Source organism: Gekko japonicus, unplaced genomic scaffold (genome assembly GCF_001447785.1).
Source record: "Gekko japonicus isolate JY-2015 unplaced genomic scaffold, Gekko_japonicus_V1.1 scaffold4311, whole genome shotgun sequence".
In the NCBI taxonomy this organism is placed as follows: Eukaryota; Metazoa; Chordata; class Lepidosauria; order Squamata; family Gekkonidae; genus Gekko; species Gekko japonicus.
In genome coordinates this window covers 47,057-61,077 of record NW_015166565.1, presented here as the reverse complement: position 1 = coordinate 61,077, position 14,021 = coordinate 47,057, and the positions used below count along the sequence as shown (strand labels likewise).

At 49.7% G+C, this 14,021-nt stretch overlaps 1 protein-coding gene across 1 annotated transcript in view; it reads right to left on the bottom strand.

Annotated features, from left to right (window-relative positions):
* Nucleotides 1-3,677: 3,677 nt before the first annotated feature.
* Nucleotides 3,678-14,021, bottom strand: part of SDHB (succinate dehydrogenase complex subunit B, iron sulfur (Ip)) — a 19,314-nt gene continuing 8,970 nt past the window's right edge. The window contains exons 5-8 of the mRNA XM_015412356.1: nucleotides 10,189-10,305; nucleotides 7,244-7,345; nucleotides 6,162-6,284; nucleotides 3,678-4,011 (exon numbers count right to left, since the gene is read on the bottom strand). Of these exons, the coding sequence (XP_015267842.1) occupies nucleotides 3,934-4,011; nucleotides 6,162-6,284; nucleotides 7,244-7,345; nucleotides 10,189-10,305 (420 nt within the window). The 3' untranslated portion in view covers nucleotides 3,678-3,933. The remainder of the gene's footprint in view (nucleotides 4,012-6,161; nucleotides 6,285-7,243; nucleotides 7,346-10,188; nucleotides 10,306-14,021) is intronic.

Sequence of the window (14,021 nt, the reverse complement as noted above, 5' to 3'; positions counted from 1 at the left end):
CGGTGGGAAGGTAACAGCGTTCCGTGCGCCTTGGTGTTTAGTCATGCCGGCCACATGACCACGGAAGCATCTTCGGACAGCGCTGGCTCTTCGGCTTTGAAACAGAGATGAGCACCGCAACCCTAGAGTCGGATTCGACTGGCTTTCGAGCAAGGGAACCTTTACCTTTTACTCCCTCCACCACCCCCATCTTCCATTCCGGGGAACCTAAGGAGAATGTTCCTAATGTTACAACAGTTTCAGAGGGCAGCCCTCTTGGTCTGCAGTAGAACAGCTGGATTTGAGACCAGTAGTACTTAGAAGCCGACATGATTTTGGGGGTATAAGCTTTTGAGTCAAAGCTTCTTTCTTCAGATAGAAGAGATTGGATTTATACCCTGCCCTTCACTCAGAGACTCAAAGAGCGGCTTACAATCTCCTTTCCCTTCCCCTCCCCACCCTGTGAGGCAGGCGGGGCTGAGAGAGCTCTGACAGAAACTGCTCTTTTCAAGAACAGCTTTATGAGAACTGTGGCTTGCCCAAGGTCACCCAGCTGGCTGCCTGTGGAGGAGTGGGGAATCAAACCCCGTTCTCCCAGATCAGAGTCCACGCACTTAACCACTGCACCAAACTGGCTCATACCTCATGGCATGAGCACTTCAAAAGCCAAATATCTTTGTGGAAAAGTGGTTCTCCCTCAGTGGAGATCTTCAAAAAAATGCATTCCCATGTACTGAGTTGGTTGGTTTTTTTTAATGTATATTGATGGCTTATAAAGCTCCTTCCAGTTTGGTGTAGTGGTTAAGTGTGCGGACTCTAATCTGGGAGAACCGGGTTTGAGTCCCCACTCCTCCACTTGCACCTGCTGATGTGACCTTGGGTCAGTCACAAGCTCTGGCACAGCTGTCCTTGGAAAAGAGAAGTTTGTGTCAGAGTTCTCTCAGCCCCACCCACCTCACAGGGTGTCTGTTGTGGGGAGGGGAAGGGAAAGGAGTTTATAAGCCGCTCTGAGACACCTTTGGGTAGTGAAGGGCGGGGTATAAATCCAATCTCTTCTTCTTCTTCCAACTCACTGATTCTGTTTTTCTATGTCTCAACACTGTATTTTTCAGTATGTCCCATAATGGCTCCATGGATCATATCAATGGATCAGCTCTGAGGAAGTGTAGCACAGCCCTAACCTGGATGGCCCAGGTTGGCCCAGCTGCATCAGATCTTGGAAGCTAAGCAGGGTCGGCCTCGGCTAGTCCTTGGATGGGAGACCACCGAGGAAGTCCCAGGGTTGCTACTCAGAGGCAGCGAATGGCAAAACCACCTCTGTTTATCTCTTGCCTTGAAAACCCTACAGGGTCACCATTTAGTTGGCCATGACTCAATAGCCCTTTCCACCACAGCACAGTGCCTGGAAAGAACTGCGTGCAAATCAGAACCACGTGCAAATCATTATTACACTATCCAGATGCCTGACCCCCTTCCAGAATTCAGTGTAGAGGTCCCGGCCCCGAGATGACAAGAATTTACTATTGGAAATGATGGTACAAGAAAAGCATGAGAGGAAAGGGAAGCAGATGGAAAAGTGTGTGTGTGGGGGGGGGATGGCAGGAAATGCATTTGTTTTCTGCTCGTCTGGCCCAGATGCCACTCCAAGGCTCCACTCCATTCTCTTCCAGAGCTCAGAGGAATAAGGCCTAATTCTCCAACCTGAAGGGAGCTGAGGAAATGCTCTCGAGGGCGACTGGAGCAACCAGTCACCTCAGAAAAGCGACTTGGCTCGCCAGATAAACTAGCAAAATGCTACCCAAATATGTCCAAAAACTGTTGGAAATGCAAAAATAACGTAGGTACCTTTTACCATATGTGGTGGAGGTGTACCGTGACCCAACGATATTGGCATAAGGTACATAAGCTGTTGGGCGACATACTAGAAATAGAGATACCGTTTCATCCAGAGTTTTTTTTGTTGAACGTGTTACCGGACAAGTATAAAAAGGAAGAAAAATATGTTATTGGGTATATAACTACACGTATCTTGTTTGCCAAGAATTGGAAACAAGGGGGAATACCCCCGAAAAGAGATTTATTCTCCAAAGTACAGGAAGTGGTTGAAATAGACAAATTGACCACAATATTACAGAATAAAGAAACAAAGATATTTCATAATAGGTGGGGAACGTTTTATAAATGGTTAAGGAAGAAGCAAGATGTCAAACAGGATGATGTGAGACTCTGTAAGCTGATATTTGTATTTGTAACATGGATATGATATGCATGGTGTAATGCATACAGGAAAACTGAAATAAATATAATTTTTAAAAAAAGAAAAGAAAAGCGACTTAGGAAATGGGTTAAAAGCTGCCACAGCTAAGCCCCACATCGTGTGACGTTTAAGGCCCTTTGGTGTATAACTCTCTTCATTTGAAGACACGAGCATCGCGTTTTCAAGTTTAAGTTGGGTTTTATCCTTAAATACCCATAAGGAAATGCTTCAGGGTGGGCAATTTCTTAAAAATTGGGACTATTCAGATTTCTCAGAGGGCAGCCAGTGAGGGGCCTCTAAGGTGGCAGGTCCCCACTGTACAATGCTTACATGCAGGCCAGAAAAATATTGGCGGGGAGCCGCAAAAGCCGAGCATTCGACCTGGGTAGCGGATGAAGAAGTATCATGTCACCAGTACAGAGGACAGAGTTACCTGCTGCCCTGCCTGCCTGCCTCCTTCACACCAGGAGAAGGAGAGCCAGGCGGGTGAGGCAAATGAATGCAGCACTCCCCCCACATCAAAGCTGACTCTGCCACATACCCTCCTGGGCTCTTTTTGTAGCAGGAACTCATTTGCATATTAGGCCACACCCCCTAATGTAGCCAATCCTCCAAGAGCTTACAGAGCTCTTCTTACAGGAGCTACTGTAAGCTCTTGGAGGATTGGCTACATTAGGGGTGTGTCGCTTAATATGCAAAGGAGTACCTGCTACAAAAAGAGCCCTGCGACCTCTCTCCAATGTCACGGGGGCACCTGGCGGTCTTTGTGTTTTATTTATCAACCCCGTCCCCTCCAAATGGATGAAAGGCAGTCAAAAAAAAAGAAGATCACGTGACAAAACAGACCGGAGTCACACGATAAAAGTCACCCTCCCACAGAAATACAGACACTGGCTGGGCTTTTCTGACGACCGGAGAAGCAGGCCTCGCTAGGATCCGCTGCACTATCTGTCGAAAACCACAACACTCAAAAACCAATGGAAAAACATTTTAGTCTTTCAGGGCAGTCCAGTTGCTGACCTAAGAGTGGCAAGTCCTCAAACAGAGAAGTTTCAAGGGGAGATCACAACGTGAGACAGCTGAACTTGAGCTCATTCACAGATTCAGAACAATGGAACCCCACCCCTCCCGGGGCTGAACAGGGACACAGGATTCTTATCCCACTACAGGGGCTGATTTCCTGCCCCTGAGCATTTCTCCTCTGCTCTAACCTAGCGGATTACAATGTGCCTTGTCCCTCTGCATCCTGATTCCCTTCTTTGCAACGCCCCTCCCACCTTCTGACTGGGGCATAAGGATTCAGAGATCTCCGTTCTGACTCGTATCTGACAAACAGAGCTTGGACACTCAGAAGCTCATACCCTTCCCACTGAAAAATCTTGTCGATCTCAAATCAAACTGGACTCAGATCTAACTATTAATGTATCAGATGCAGAGCAGAAAATGGCTGCGGGGAGGGAGGGAGGGAGAGAGAGAGAGAGACAGAGTGAGACAGAGATCTTGGTCCAACTCTGCTAATCAAAGTAGCAATTTAATTAGTCCATTACAATATCCAACATGCAGGTCTGTCAATGGAGAGAGGGGAAAAATCACACGGGAACGGCGGGGTCTCTCCACCCCCTGCCGAGGCTTCGGATATAAGTTATTCCCAGTAAGAGGGTGTGTGCGTATAACGGAGCGGAGGCCCCCGTGCAGACTTAAGCTCTGGCTGCCTTCTCCTTGTAGGTGGCCATCATCTTCTTGATTTCAGCAATGGCTTTTCCGGGGTTCAGCCCCTGGAAGAGAGAAGCAGATTTAGGAGCTGCTGATGGGCTTTGCTTGGCTGGTGAGATATATCAAAGAAGAAGAAGGTGGGATTTAGACCCTGTCCTTCACTCAGAGATTCAGAGCGGCTTACAATCTCCTTCCCCTCCCCACAACTGACACCTTGTGAGGTAGGCGGGGCTGGGAGAGCTCTTTCAAGGACTGCTCGCGAGAGAACAGCTCTGAGAGAACCACTCTCAGAGAACCGTGACTGACCCAAGGTCACCCGAGCTGGCTGCATGTGGAGGAGTGAGGAATCAAAACTGGTTCTCCAGGTTAGAGTCTGCCGCTCTTAACCACTAAGCCACACTGGCTCTCAGACGTTGAGTTGGTTTTATACCCCACCCTTCACTACCCAAAGGAGTGGCTTACAATCACCTTCCGTTCCTCTCCCCACAACAGGCACCCTGTGAGGTAGGTGGGGCCGAGAGAGCTTACTAAGAGAACTGCTCTTGAGAAAACAGCTGTGGGGGGGGAGGTGCATGGAGAGCTACTTCAAAAACCCCACACTGAGAACTGAGAGCACCATTCCAAAAAGGGAGGAAGTGAGAGAGGAGGAGACGAAGAAGAAGAGGAAGAGGAGGAGGAGGAGGAGATTGGATTTATACCCCGCCCTTCACAACCCGAAGGAGTCTCGGAGCGGCTTACAATCGCCTTCCCTTCCTCTCCCCACAACAGGCACCCTGTGAGGTAGGTGGGGCCGAGAGAGCTCTGAGAGAACTGTGACTGACCCAAGGTCACCCAGCTGGCTGCACGTGGAGGAGTGGGGAATCAAACCCGGTTCTGCAGATTAGAGTCCACCACTCTTAACCACTAACACCAAACTGGCTTCAGCAGATTCTGGGGTGGGGGACGATTAAGAAAGAGATCAGGAAAACAAAAATTGTATTTGCTCCATTGATACCCCTCCTTTCTCCACAACTGGGACCCAAAGTGGCTCTTGTCGTTCCCCTCACTTTCATCCCGTGTGGTAGGTTAGGCTAAGTCTGTGTGACTGGCCCAAAGTCACCCAGCAAGTTTCTGTGGCAAAGTGAGGATTCTAACCTGGGTCTCCCAGATCCTAGTCTGACACTCGGACTAGTATACCACAGTGGCTGTAACAGAATGCCCTGGTACCGATCTCTAGTGCAACCACTTTCGAAGGCTGGGTACAGTTACGGCCGCTCGTCTTGAAAAGGATAGATTCGGAACAGGCAAAAGGAAACACTACTTTGCACAGAGAGTAATTGAAATGTGGAATTTGCTGCCAGGGATGTTGTGACAGGTACAGGAATAAACAGTGTTAAAAGGGGGTTGGACAGATTCACAGAGGAGTGGTCTATCAGTGGCTACTAGCCGTGGTGGCTGAGGGGAAGCTCCATATGCAGAGGCACTAAGCCTCTGAATCCCAGAGCCAGGAGGCAACCTCAGGGGAAGGCCCTGTTGCTGGCCGTCCAGAGGAACTGGTTGGTCACTGTGTGAGGCAGGATGCTGGACTGGGTGGACCCCAGGTCTGATCCAGCGGGGCTCTTCTGATGTTGTTACGATACTGGAGAGGCTCATAAGGATGGAGCAACTTGCCTATGAGGAAAGGACACCACCACCCTGGCTTACCTCACAAGATGGATAGCCGGGTTAGTCTGTCTGTAGCACTGGCAAAGAGCAAGAGCCCAGTAACACCTTAAAGACTAACAAAATTTGTGGCAGGGGAGGAGCGTTTGTGAGTCACTCCTCATTTCTTCAGCTACCTTCAGTTATCCGAAGACGTGAGCCGTGACTCACGAAAGCTCCTCCCCTGCCACAAATTTTGTTAGCCTTTAAGGTGCTCTTGGACTCTACCTCACAAAGTTCCTAAGAAGGTAAAACGGAAGAAGAGAATCCCACAAGCCACCTTGGGCTCTGATGAGGAAGGGCGAGATAAAAGACAAACTGACAGAAGGACGTTTCTCTGAGCTGCTACAGCAAGTAAGAAACCTGTCTGACGCATTCTCTGACTCCCGGGAATTGGGAGGGGGGGGGAGTCACTTCAGTCTGAATTAAACTGCTGGAGGCTGCAGTTTGACACAACTCGGCATGTGAAGGGGAAACAGAGGGCCCTGGAACGGCACTCCGGGAGCCAGCAGGCAGAGAATGGCACACCCACCTTGGGGCAGGCCTTGGTACAGTTCATGATGGTGTGGCAGCGGTAAAGGGAGAAGGGGTCTTCCAGCTGCGCCAGCCGCTCTTCTGTGTAGTCGTCCCGGGAGTCGATCATCCAGCGGTAGGCCTGGGAAAACGGGACACAGGTGAGCTTACGGGATCTAAACGAGGCACTGAGGGGAACCTCCCCATTCAGAGGCACTAATCCAGTGACTGTTCCCTGGAAGGCCAGATAATGAAACTGAAGCTCAAATACTTTGGCCACCAAATGAGAAGGGAGCGCTCACTGGAGAAGACCCTGATGCTGGGAAAGATTGAAGGTCAAAGAAGACGGGGACGGCAAAGGATGAGATGGTTAGACAGTGTCATAGATGCAAAGAACATGAAATTGAGCCAACTTCAGAGGACAGCAGAAGACAGGAGGGCCTGGCATGATCTGGTCCATGGGGTCGCGAAGAGTCAGACTCGACTGTGCGACTGAACAACAACAACAAAATCCAGTGCCAGGAGGCAACATCAGGAGAAGGGCTCAGCCTCTGTGTTCTGTCACTGGACCTCCACTGCATGAGACGGGATACTGCAGAAGGTGGAACACTGGTCTGATCCAGCACGGATGTTCTTATCCCCGCTTTCGAGGCGGCTTACCAAAAAATCCCCACTTTAAGCAATGAGCAATGTGATCTCTGTGGGATGCCACGATCGCTCAGGCAGAGTCCGCTTCCCTGTTGCCTTCCCCCCTGCTCTGCAAAGGCCAGCGTGTCACCAGCACCATGTAGACTGGGCCTGGGCCAAGGCTGCTGAGGGCTGGAACCTCCCAAGATATGGCCAGAAGGCCCCCAATGGAGCCGCCTCCCAGAAACAAAGCCGGATGGGCCTGGTCTCATCTCCCAACAAGAGACTCCACCTGGGACACCAAAGCCGCTCCCCCAGAATTCCGTGACGGAAGGAAGGTGGCGTTATAAAAGAATAGACAACATCCAATCCGGTCGTTCCTTCTTCTCGAAGCTGTACGCTGCGGAACGTAAGCGAGGGCTGCCATGACGGGAGGACGGGCCTCCGTTCCTCCGCTCTCCCGGTTTTTCTTACCTGCATGAGCACGGCAGGGCCCAGGTACTTGTCTCCGTTCCACCAGTAACTGGGGCAGCTGGTGCTGCAGCAGGCACACAGGATGCATTCGTACAGCCCGTCCTGGCAGGGGACAAAAGAGAAGGGAACGGTGGGTGGAAAGGAACCAGGAAGCCACCCAAGACTGATTTTGGACCCCGAGGCAGGAAAGCAAGACGCCCCCTCCCCTCCCCAGGGTATTGGCAGTTACAGCTGTCAGTGCGGGGCAACTTGGGGGGGGGGCGAATTCGAGGAGCCCACGGCTGGCAGCAGAACAGGGAAGCCAGCTGAGAAAACAGGAGATCCTTCCTCATCATCTCATCCAATGCTAAGTCCTGTGAAGAGCAGATGCTGGGGATTGAACCTGGGACCTTCTGCATGCCTAGCAGAGGTTCTTCCACTGAGCCATGCCCCCCCCCCCGCTCCCTAAAGGACAGCAAGCCCAGAAATATTAAACACAGGAACCTGCCTTGTCCTGGATCAGAAACTTGGTCCATCAAAGTCAGTATTGTCTATTCAGAGGGGCAGCAGCTCTACAGGGTCTCAGGTGGCTTTTTTTTCCACATCACCTACAGTCCACTTTAAGAGCATGAGAGAAGACATGTTGGATCAGGGCCAATGCAGTCCAACATTCTGTGTCACACAGTATACCAGTGCCATCAGGAGGTCCACCAGTGGGGCCAGGACATTAGAAGCCCTCCCACTGTTGACCCCCCCCCCCCAAGCACCAAGATGACAGAGCATCACTTGCCCCAGAGTCCCTATCTATACCTTGTGGCTAATAGCCACTGATGGACCTCTGCTCCATATGCTTATCTAATTCCCTTTTGAAGCCGTCCATGCTTGTAGCTGTCACCACTTCCTGTGGCAGTGAGTTCCGTGTGTTAATCACTCTTTGGGTGAAGAAGTACTTCCTTTTATCCGTTCTAACCCGACCGCTCAGCAATTTCATGGAGTGCCCACGGGTTCTTGTATTGTGAGAAAGGGAGAAAAGTACCTCTTTCTCTAATTGCTCTTTCCCATGCATAATCTTATAAACCTCGATCATGTCACCCCTCAGCTGTCGTTTCAACTGGAGATGCTGGGGATTGAACCTGGGACCTTCTTCACACCAGGCTCCATCACAGAGCCACAGCCTCTCAAGCTTTGTACACAGAAGGTCCTGGGCTCAAGGCCTGGCAGCTCCAGTTAGAAGGATCTCAGGGAGGAGGATCCTGGGAAAGTCAAAGTGGGCAATCCTGAGCCAGATGGACTGATGGCTCAGCAGCTTCGCAGGATCATACTAGTTTGTGGTTGGGAAGGAGCCATGGCTCAGTGGCACAGCCCCTGCTTTGCATGCAGAAGGTCCCTGGTTCAGGCCCCGGCACATTCAGCTAAGGGATCTCAGGCTGCAGCTATCAAGGAAGGTGTTCTTCAGAGAGCTGCTGCCAGCCAGAGCAGGCAAAACTAAGTTACCAACGGAATGAACATAAGAACATAAGAGATGCCAATGTTGGATCAGGCCAAAGGCCCATCCAGTCCAACACTCTGTATCCCACAGTGGCCAGAAATACCAGTGCCATCAGGAGGTCCAACTGGGAAGGAGCCATGGCTCAGTGGCACAGCCCCTGCTTTGCATGCAGAAGGTCCCTGGTTCAGGCCCCGGCACATTCAGCTGAGGGATCTCAGGCTGCAGCGGTCAAGGAAGGTGGTTCTTCAGAGAGCTGCTGCCAGCCAGAGCAGGCAAAACTAAGTTACCAACGGAATGGCTCCACTGTATAGGACAGCTTCACACGTAACAGGTGACAGAGGTCAGCTTTGCATGCACAAATCCCCTGGCATCTCCTGTGAGGCAACATGTTGGGAAAGACCCTTCCCTGCCTGAAGCAGCTGCCAGTCAGAGCAGACAATATCGAGCAAGCTGGGCCAGGGCTATTTTTGGGCAGGGACGCACAGGAACAGAGTTCCGGCTGGCTCCCAAGTTGGCCACGCCCAGCAGGAACTCATTAGCATAACAGGCCACACCCAACAGCAGACACTCATTAGGATTGGCTACATTAGGGGTGTGTGGCCTAACATGCAAAGGAGTTCCTGCTACAAAAGAGGCCCTGGGTTTTGACAACAAGCAAGGTCAACAGAATAAGAAGCAAAAGGTGGGTGTGGCTGGATAACCACACTTCTGGTAACATGTGGGTGCGGCCTAATATGCTAATGAGCGGTGGAGTGAGGGGGTGTGGCCTAATAGGCTAATGAGTTCCTGCTGTTGGGTGTGGCCTGTTATGCTAATGAGTTCCTGCTGGGCTTTTTCTACAAAAAGAGCCCTGAGCCGGGCCAAGGGTCTGACTCCGTGCAAGGCCTGTACCAGGCTGTAGCTGGGCGGCAGAAACCTGGCCTTGCATGCAGAAGGTCCCACGTTCAGACCTCAGAATCCCCAGGTCAAAGCATCTCAGGTAAGAAAGAAGCCTGATAAAGGGCCCTTTATCAGGCTTCTTTCTTACTTTTGTGGTTCTTATCGGGTCAAGTTTGTTTTCCCCTCCCTCCATCTTAAAGTATCTCCGGTATCTGAGACTCTGAACAGCCATGATTGATCAAACAAGACTGGGTAGAGGCCACCATCTAACCAAAGGGGTGTGGCGGCAGAGTTGAGAAAGAGTGCAGAGACAGCAAGAGGAAGGAGATGCGGTTCGAGGTGAAGCGCTATCAGCATGAGGACTAGGAACTTGAGAGGTGCTGTGGAGCGTGCCAGCCGGCCAGGCCTCTGGCAGGCAGTTGTGGTGGGGTCACAGCAGTGGAAGGAGCTTAGCGGAGGTGTTCTGAATTGACCAGAGAGAGGTGGCAACAGCAGGTTAGGAAATCAGTAACCCAACCCACAAACGGGGCCGAGCCCAGAGAGCAATAAAATAATGTGGGGGGGAATGACAGAATTGGAAGACATAAGAGAGAATTACCAGCTTTTCACGCTCTTCTATGGACTGGAGGTATTGCTCTTTGCCCTGCTTGGACTCGTCCTTCTTTTTCAAATAAGGCTGGATCGCTTTGTACTGGGCATAGAAGTTGCTCAAATCCTTTTTTAAAAAACAAAGAGAGCATTTGGGATTAAACAAGAGGAAACACATCTCTGCTCCAAAAGTAACTGACTTGTGGGATAGATTCAGGTGGGTAGCCCTGTTGGTCTGAAGAAGCAAAGTTAGGGTCCAGTGGCACCTTTAAGACCAACAAGGTTTTATTCAAGGTATAAGCTTTCATGTGTATGCTCACCCTCTACCTATATGGATGGACTGGTGATTTCCATTTCATTGTATCTGAAGAAGTGTGCGTGCACATGGAAGCGTATACCTTGAATAAAACTTTGTTGGTCTTTAAGGGCGTCTCTGGACTCAAACTTCGTTCTGTTGACTTGCGGGAGTAAGACATACCGGATTAGAGAAATGAACAATGACATGTCAGAAAAACAGATCCCGACCTCCAAAGGTTCATTACTGTTGTGTGGCACAAAATTCTCTTGACAACACAAAAGAAGGGGCAAAAACCCAGCCCCAAACTGGAATTGGATACCTAAAGGATTGAGGGGGTAAGCATATATAAAAAGGATTATTAAACATAAATAAAATATATCTTTAATGATACAGTGCACTTAATAGTTCGTCCCCCAAAAAAATTTGAGACCACTGAAGAAGGCCTTTTTGGCTGAAACAAATCTGGTCCGATTTCACTAATTTACTGTTTTCCAATCCATGGCACTAACAGTACACTGCCTTATTTGTAATGTGTGTGATCTGTACAGTCTAAAGGCCCATTTTATTGATTTATTTTTCGCATTTATATCCCGCCCATCCCGTAAACGGGCTCAGGGCGGGTTACATTTCAATAAATACAATAAAATTTGAAACACATTATGAACATATAAAATCAATAATCACAGCTTGCCATAGGGAGAAACCGGCCCACTGATGTAGGTGGGTATGGCCGGTTATCAGTGGGTGGGATCAAGTATCCAGGGTGACAGGACCTCCAGCACAGATCTGCTCCACGGGGGCTGCTCTCTGTGCCCCCCTCTTTAGAGGGGAGGCAGATGGCAATCAGAGTGCTGGGATGCTATTTTATGGATTGCAATTTAATGCTCTGCAAGTACGTTTCATCTCGATTGATAGATTGTTCTGTTGAATGCTGTGAGCCACCCCAAGCCCTGTGACCCAGAGGACAGGCAGGGTATAAGTCTAAAAATAAATTTAAAAATAAAATAAAAAGAGATGGTGCTTTTTTAGTAGTGGCACCTCGCCTGTGGAGTGCCCTTCCTCCACGGAGGCTCAGCTGGCACCTACACTGCTTTCTTTTAGGTGCCAGGCCAAAGTGTTTCTTTTCACACAGGCTTTTAGTTAGGGGGTTGATTTAAAACAAGTAGTCTGGAAACTGTTATTTAAAGTGGTCAGCTGTCTGTCCTCATGGTCTATTTTTTTATGCTGGGCTGAGCTTTTGATGTTTAATTTTAATGAACACTTAATTTTTTTTTGTTTTTACTAATTTTTTTTTTTAATTCTGTAAGTCACCTCATGGCCTGACCTGGCTGGCCCGGGCCTGCCCGATCTCTTCAGATCTTGGAAGCTTAGCAGGGTCGGCCCTGATTAGGCCTTGGATGGGAGATCTCCAAAGGAGGCTGGGGGCCCCAGGAAGTGTCAGGCAACAGCAAAGCCGCTTCTGAAAGTCTCTTGCCTCGAAAAGGCCACCAGGTGGAGCCATAAATCAACGGTGACTTGGCAGCAGGACTTTCCAGGATCACCCCCAAGTCGCCTCAGGCAGGTTCCTGGAGAGGCAGCATAAAGATTTTCTAAATAAATAGTGCAGGGGATAGATTTAAAGCTAGAGCCAGAAATATATCTCCTTAATATCTTACCAGAAGGGATTAAATATAACGATTTGTGTGTGATATTGTATATTCTCACTAGTTCCAGAATTCTCTTAGCGAAATGTTGGAAATCAGAAAAAATACCAGGTAGAGAAGAGTTAATTACAAAAAATATGGAAATTAAAGAAATGGATAAACTAAATATGATACTGTTGGCAAAAGATGAAAATCTGTTTTTAAAAAGTTGGCAGAAACTAGATAGATGGTTGGGAAAAAATGTGTAAAGAATCTCCAAAGGATACTGTGTATTAAGAATTTGTTTTTTGTAATTTTGTTTTGGAAAATAAGTAAATAAAATATTCAAAAAAAATAAATAAATAGTGCAGGGGGGGTATCCATCATCTCCCTCTCGCCAAACTCAGGAGGAAAGGAATCACCCACAACATTCAATGCTTGTGACCCTCCAAATAACGGAATGGAAGGTACCATTATGCCCCCCACCCACCCCAAGGATGGTGAGGCAAGCTACAGTTGCCAGCTCCAGGTTGGGGAATTCCTGGAGATTTGGGGGTGGAGCCTGGGGGGGGCGGGGTTTGGGAAGGGGAAGAACCTCAGTGGTGTGTAATGCCATAGAGCCCACCCTCCAAAGCAGCCATTTTCTCCAAGGGGAACTGATCTCTGTTATTTGGAAATCAGATGGAATCGTAGATCTCCAGTCCTCACCAGGAGGCTGGCAGTCTTATATGGGAAACATGGCCACGGTTGTAATTCTGGGAGGTCTTTGGGCCTCACCTGGACGTTGGCAACCCTCATTCTAGCTGTACCTGAAGAAGTGAGCCGTGACTCACAAATGCCACCAGTTCTGGTAGTCTTTAAGGTGCTACTGGGACTCTTGCTCAGATACCTGAAGGAGTGAGCCGTGACTCACGAAAGCTCCTCCCCTGCCGCCAATATTTTTAGTCTCTACGGTGCTCCTGGACTCTGGCTCTTTTCTACCATTTTGTTTCTTCTTCTTCGACTTAGGGTGACTCCACAGGGTTTTCAAGGCAAGAAACAAGCAGAGGGGGTTTGCCATGGCCTGCCCTCTGCACAGTGACCCTGGACTCCCTTGGCGGTCTCCCATCCAAGGACTAACCGGGGCTGACCCTGCTTAGCTTCCGACATCCGATGGGAATGGGCCAGCCTGAGCCACCCAGGTCAGGGTCCCTCCCCCATCACCTTTTCCCGAAGCCACGATGGCGAAAGCCAGAGACTTACCGGGACGAGGTCCTTCACCACGTACATGTGGGGGAGAGGGTAGATTTTGGAGACCTTGCTGAGGTTCGTGTCGATCCTCCTGGTGCAGGCCAAGGTGTTCCCCCCGTTGATATTCATGGCGCAGGAGCCGCAAATGCCTGCAGGAGGGAGAGGCGGACTGGCTTTTAGGAACAGAGTCTGAGCGACCGGCATTCAAAAGGGCACTCAGCGCCCAGGAGAGTCTTCCTCTCCTTCCGATAGCCTTCACGCCGGACAAAGGAAGTCTAATCGTATTCCATTTATATTCTGCCCTTCCTCAGGGGTGGCAGAGGTTTTCCCAGCTTCCATTTCACCACCACAACAGTCCTGTGAGGCAGGCCAGGCTGAAAGGAGGAGCAGATGGCCCAAGGCCATCCAATGAGTTTCGACGGCTTGTGTGGGGACTGGAACCCAGGTCTCCTGGGGCCCAGCCCGATGCTTACTACCAGGGCTTTTTTTGTAGAAAAAGTCCAGCAGGAACTCATTAGCATAATAGGCCACACCCAGCAGCAGAAACTCATTAGCATATTAGGCCACCCCCTGACTGCAACACTCATTAGCATATTAGGCCGCACCCCCATGTTACCAGAAGTCTGGTCATCCAGCCACACCCACCTTTTGCTTCTTATTCTGTTTACCTTGTTTGTTGTCAAAACCCAGGGC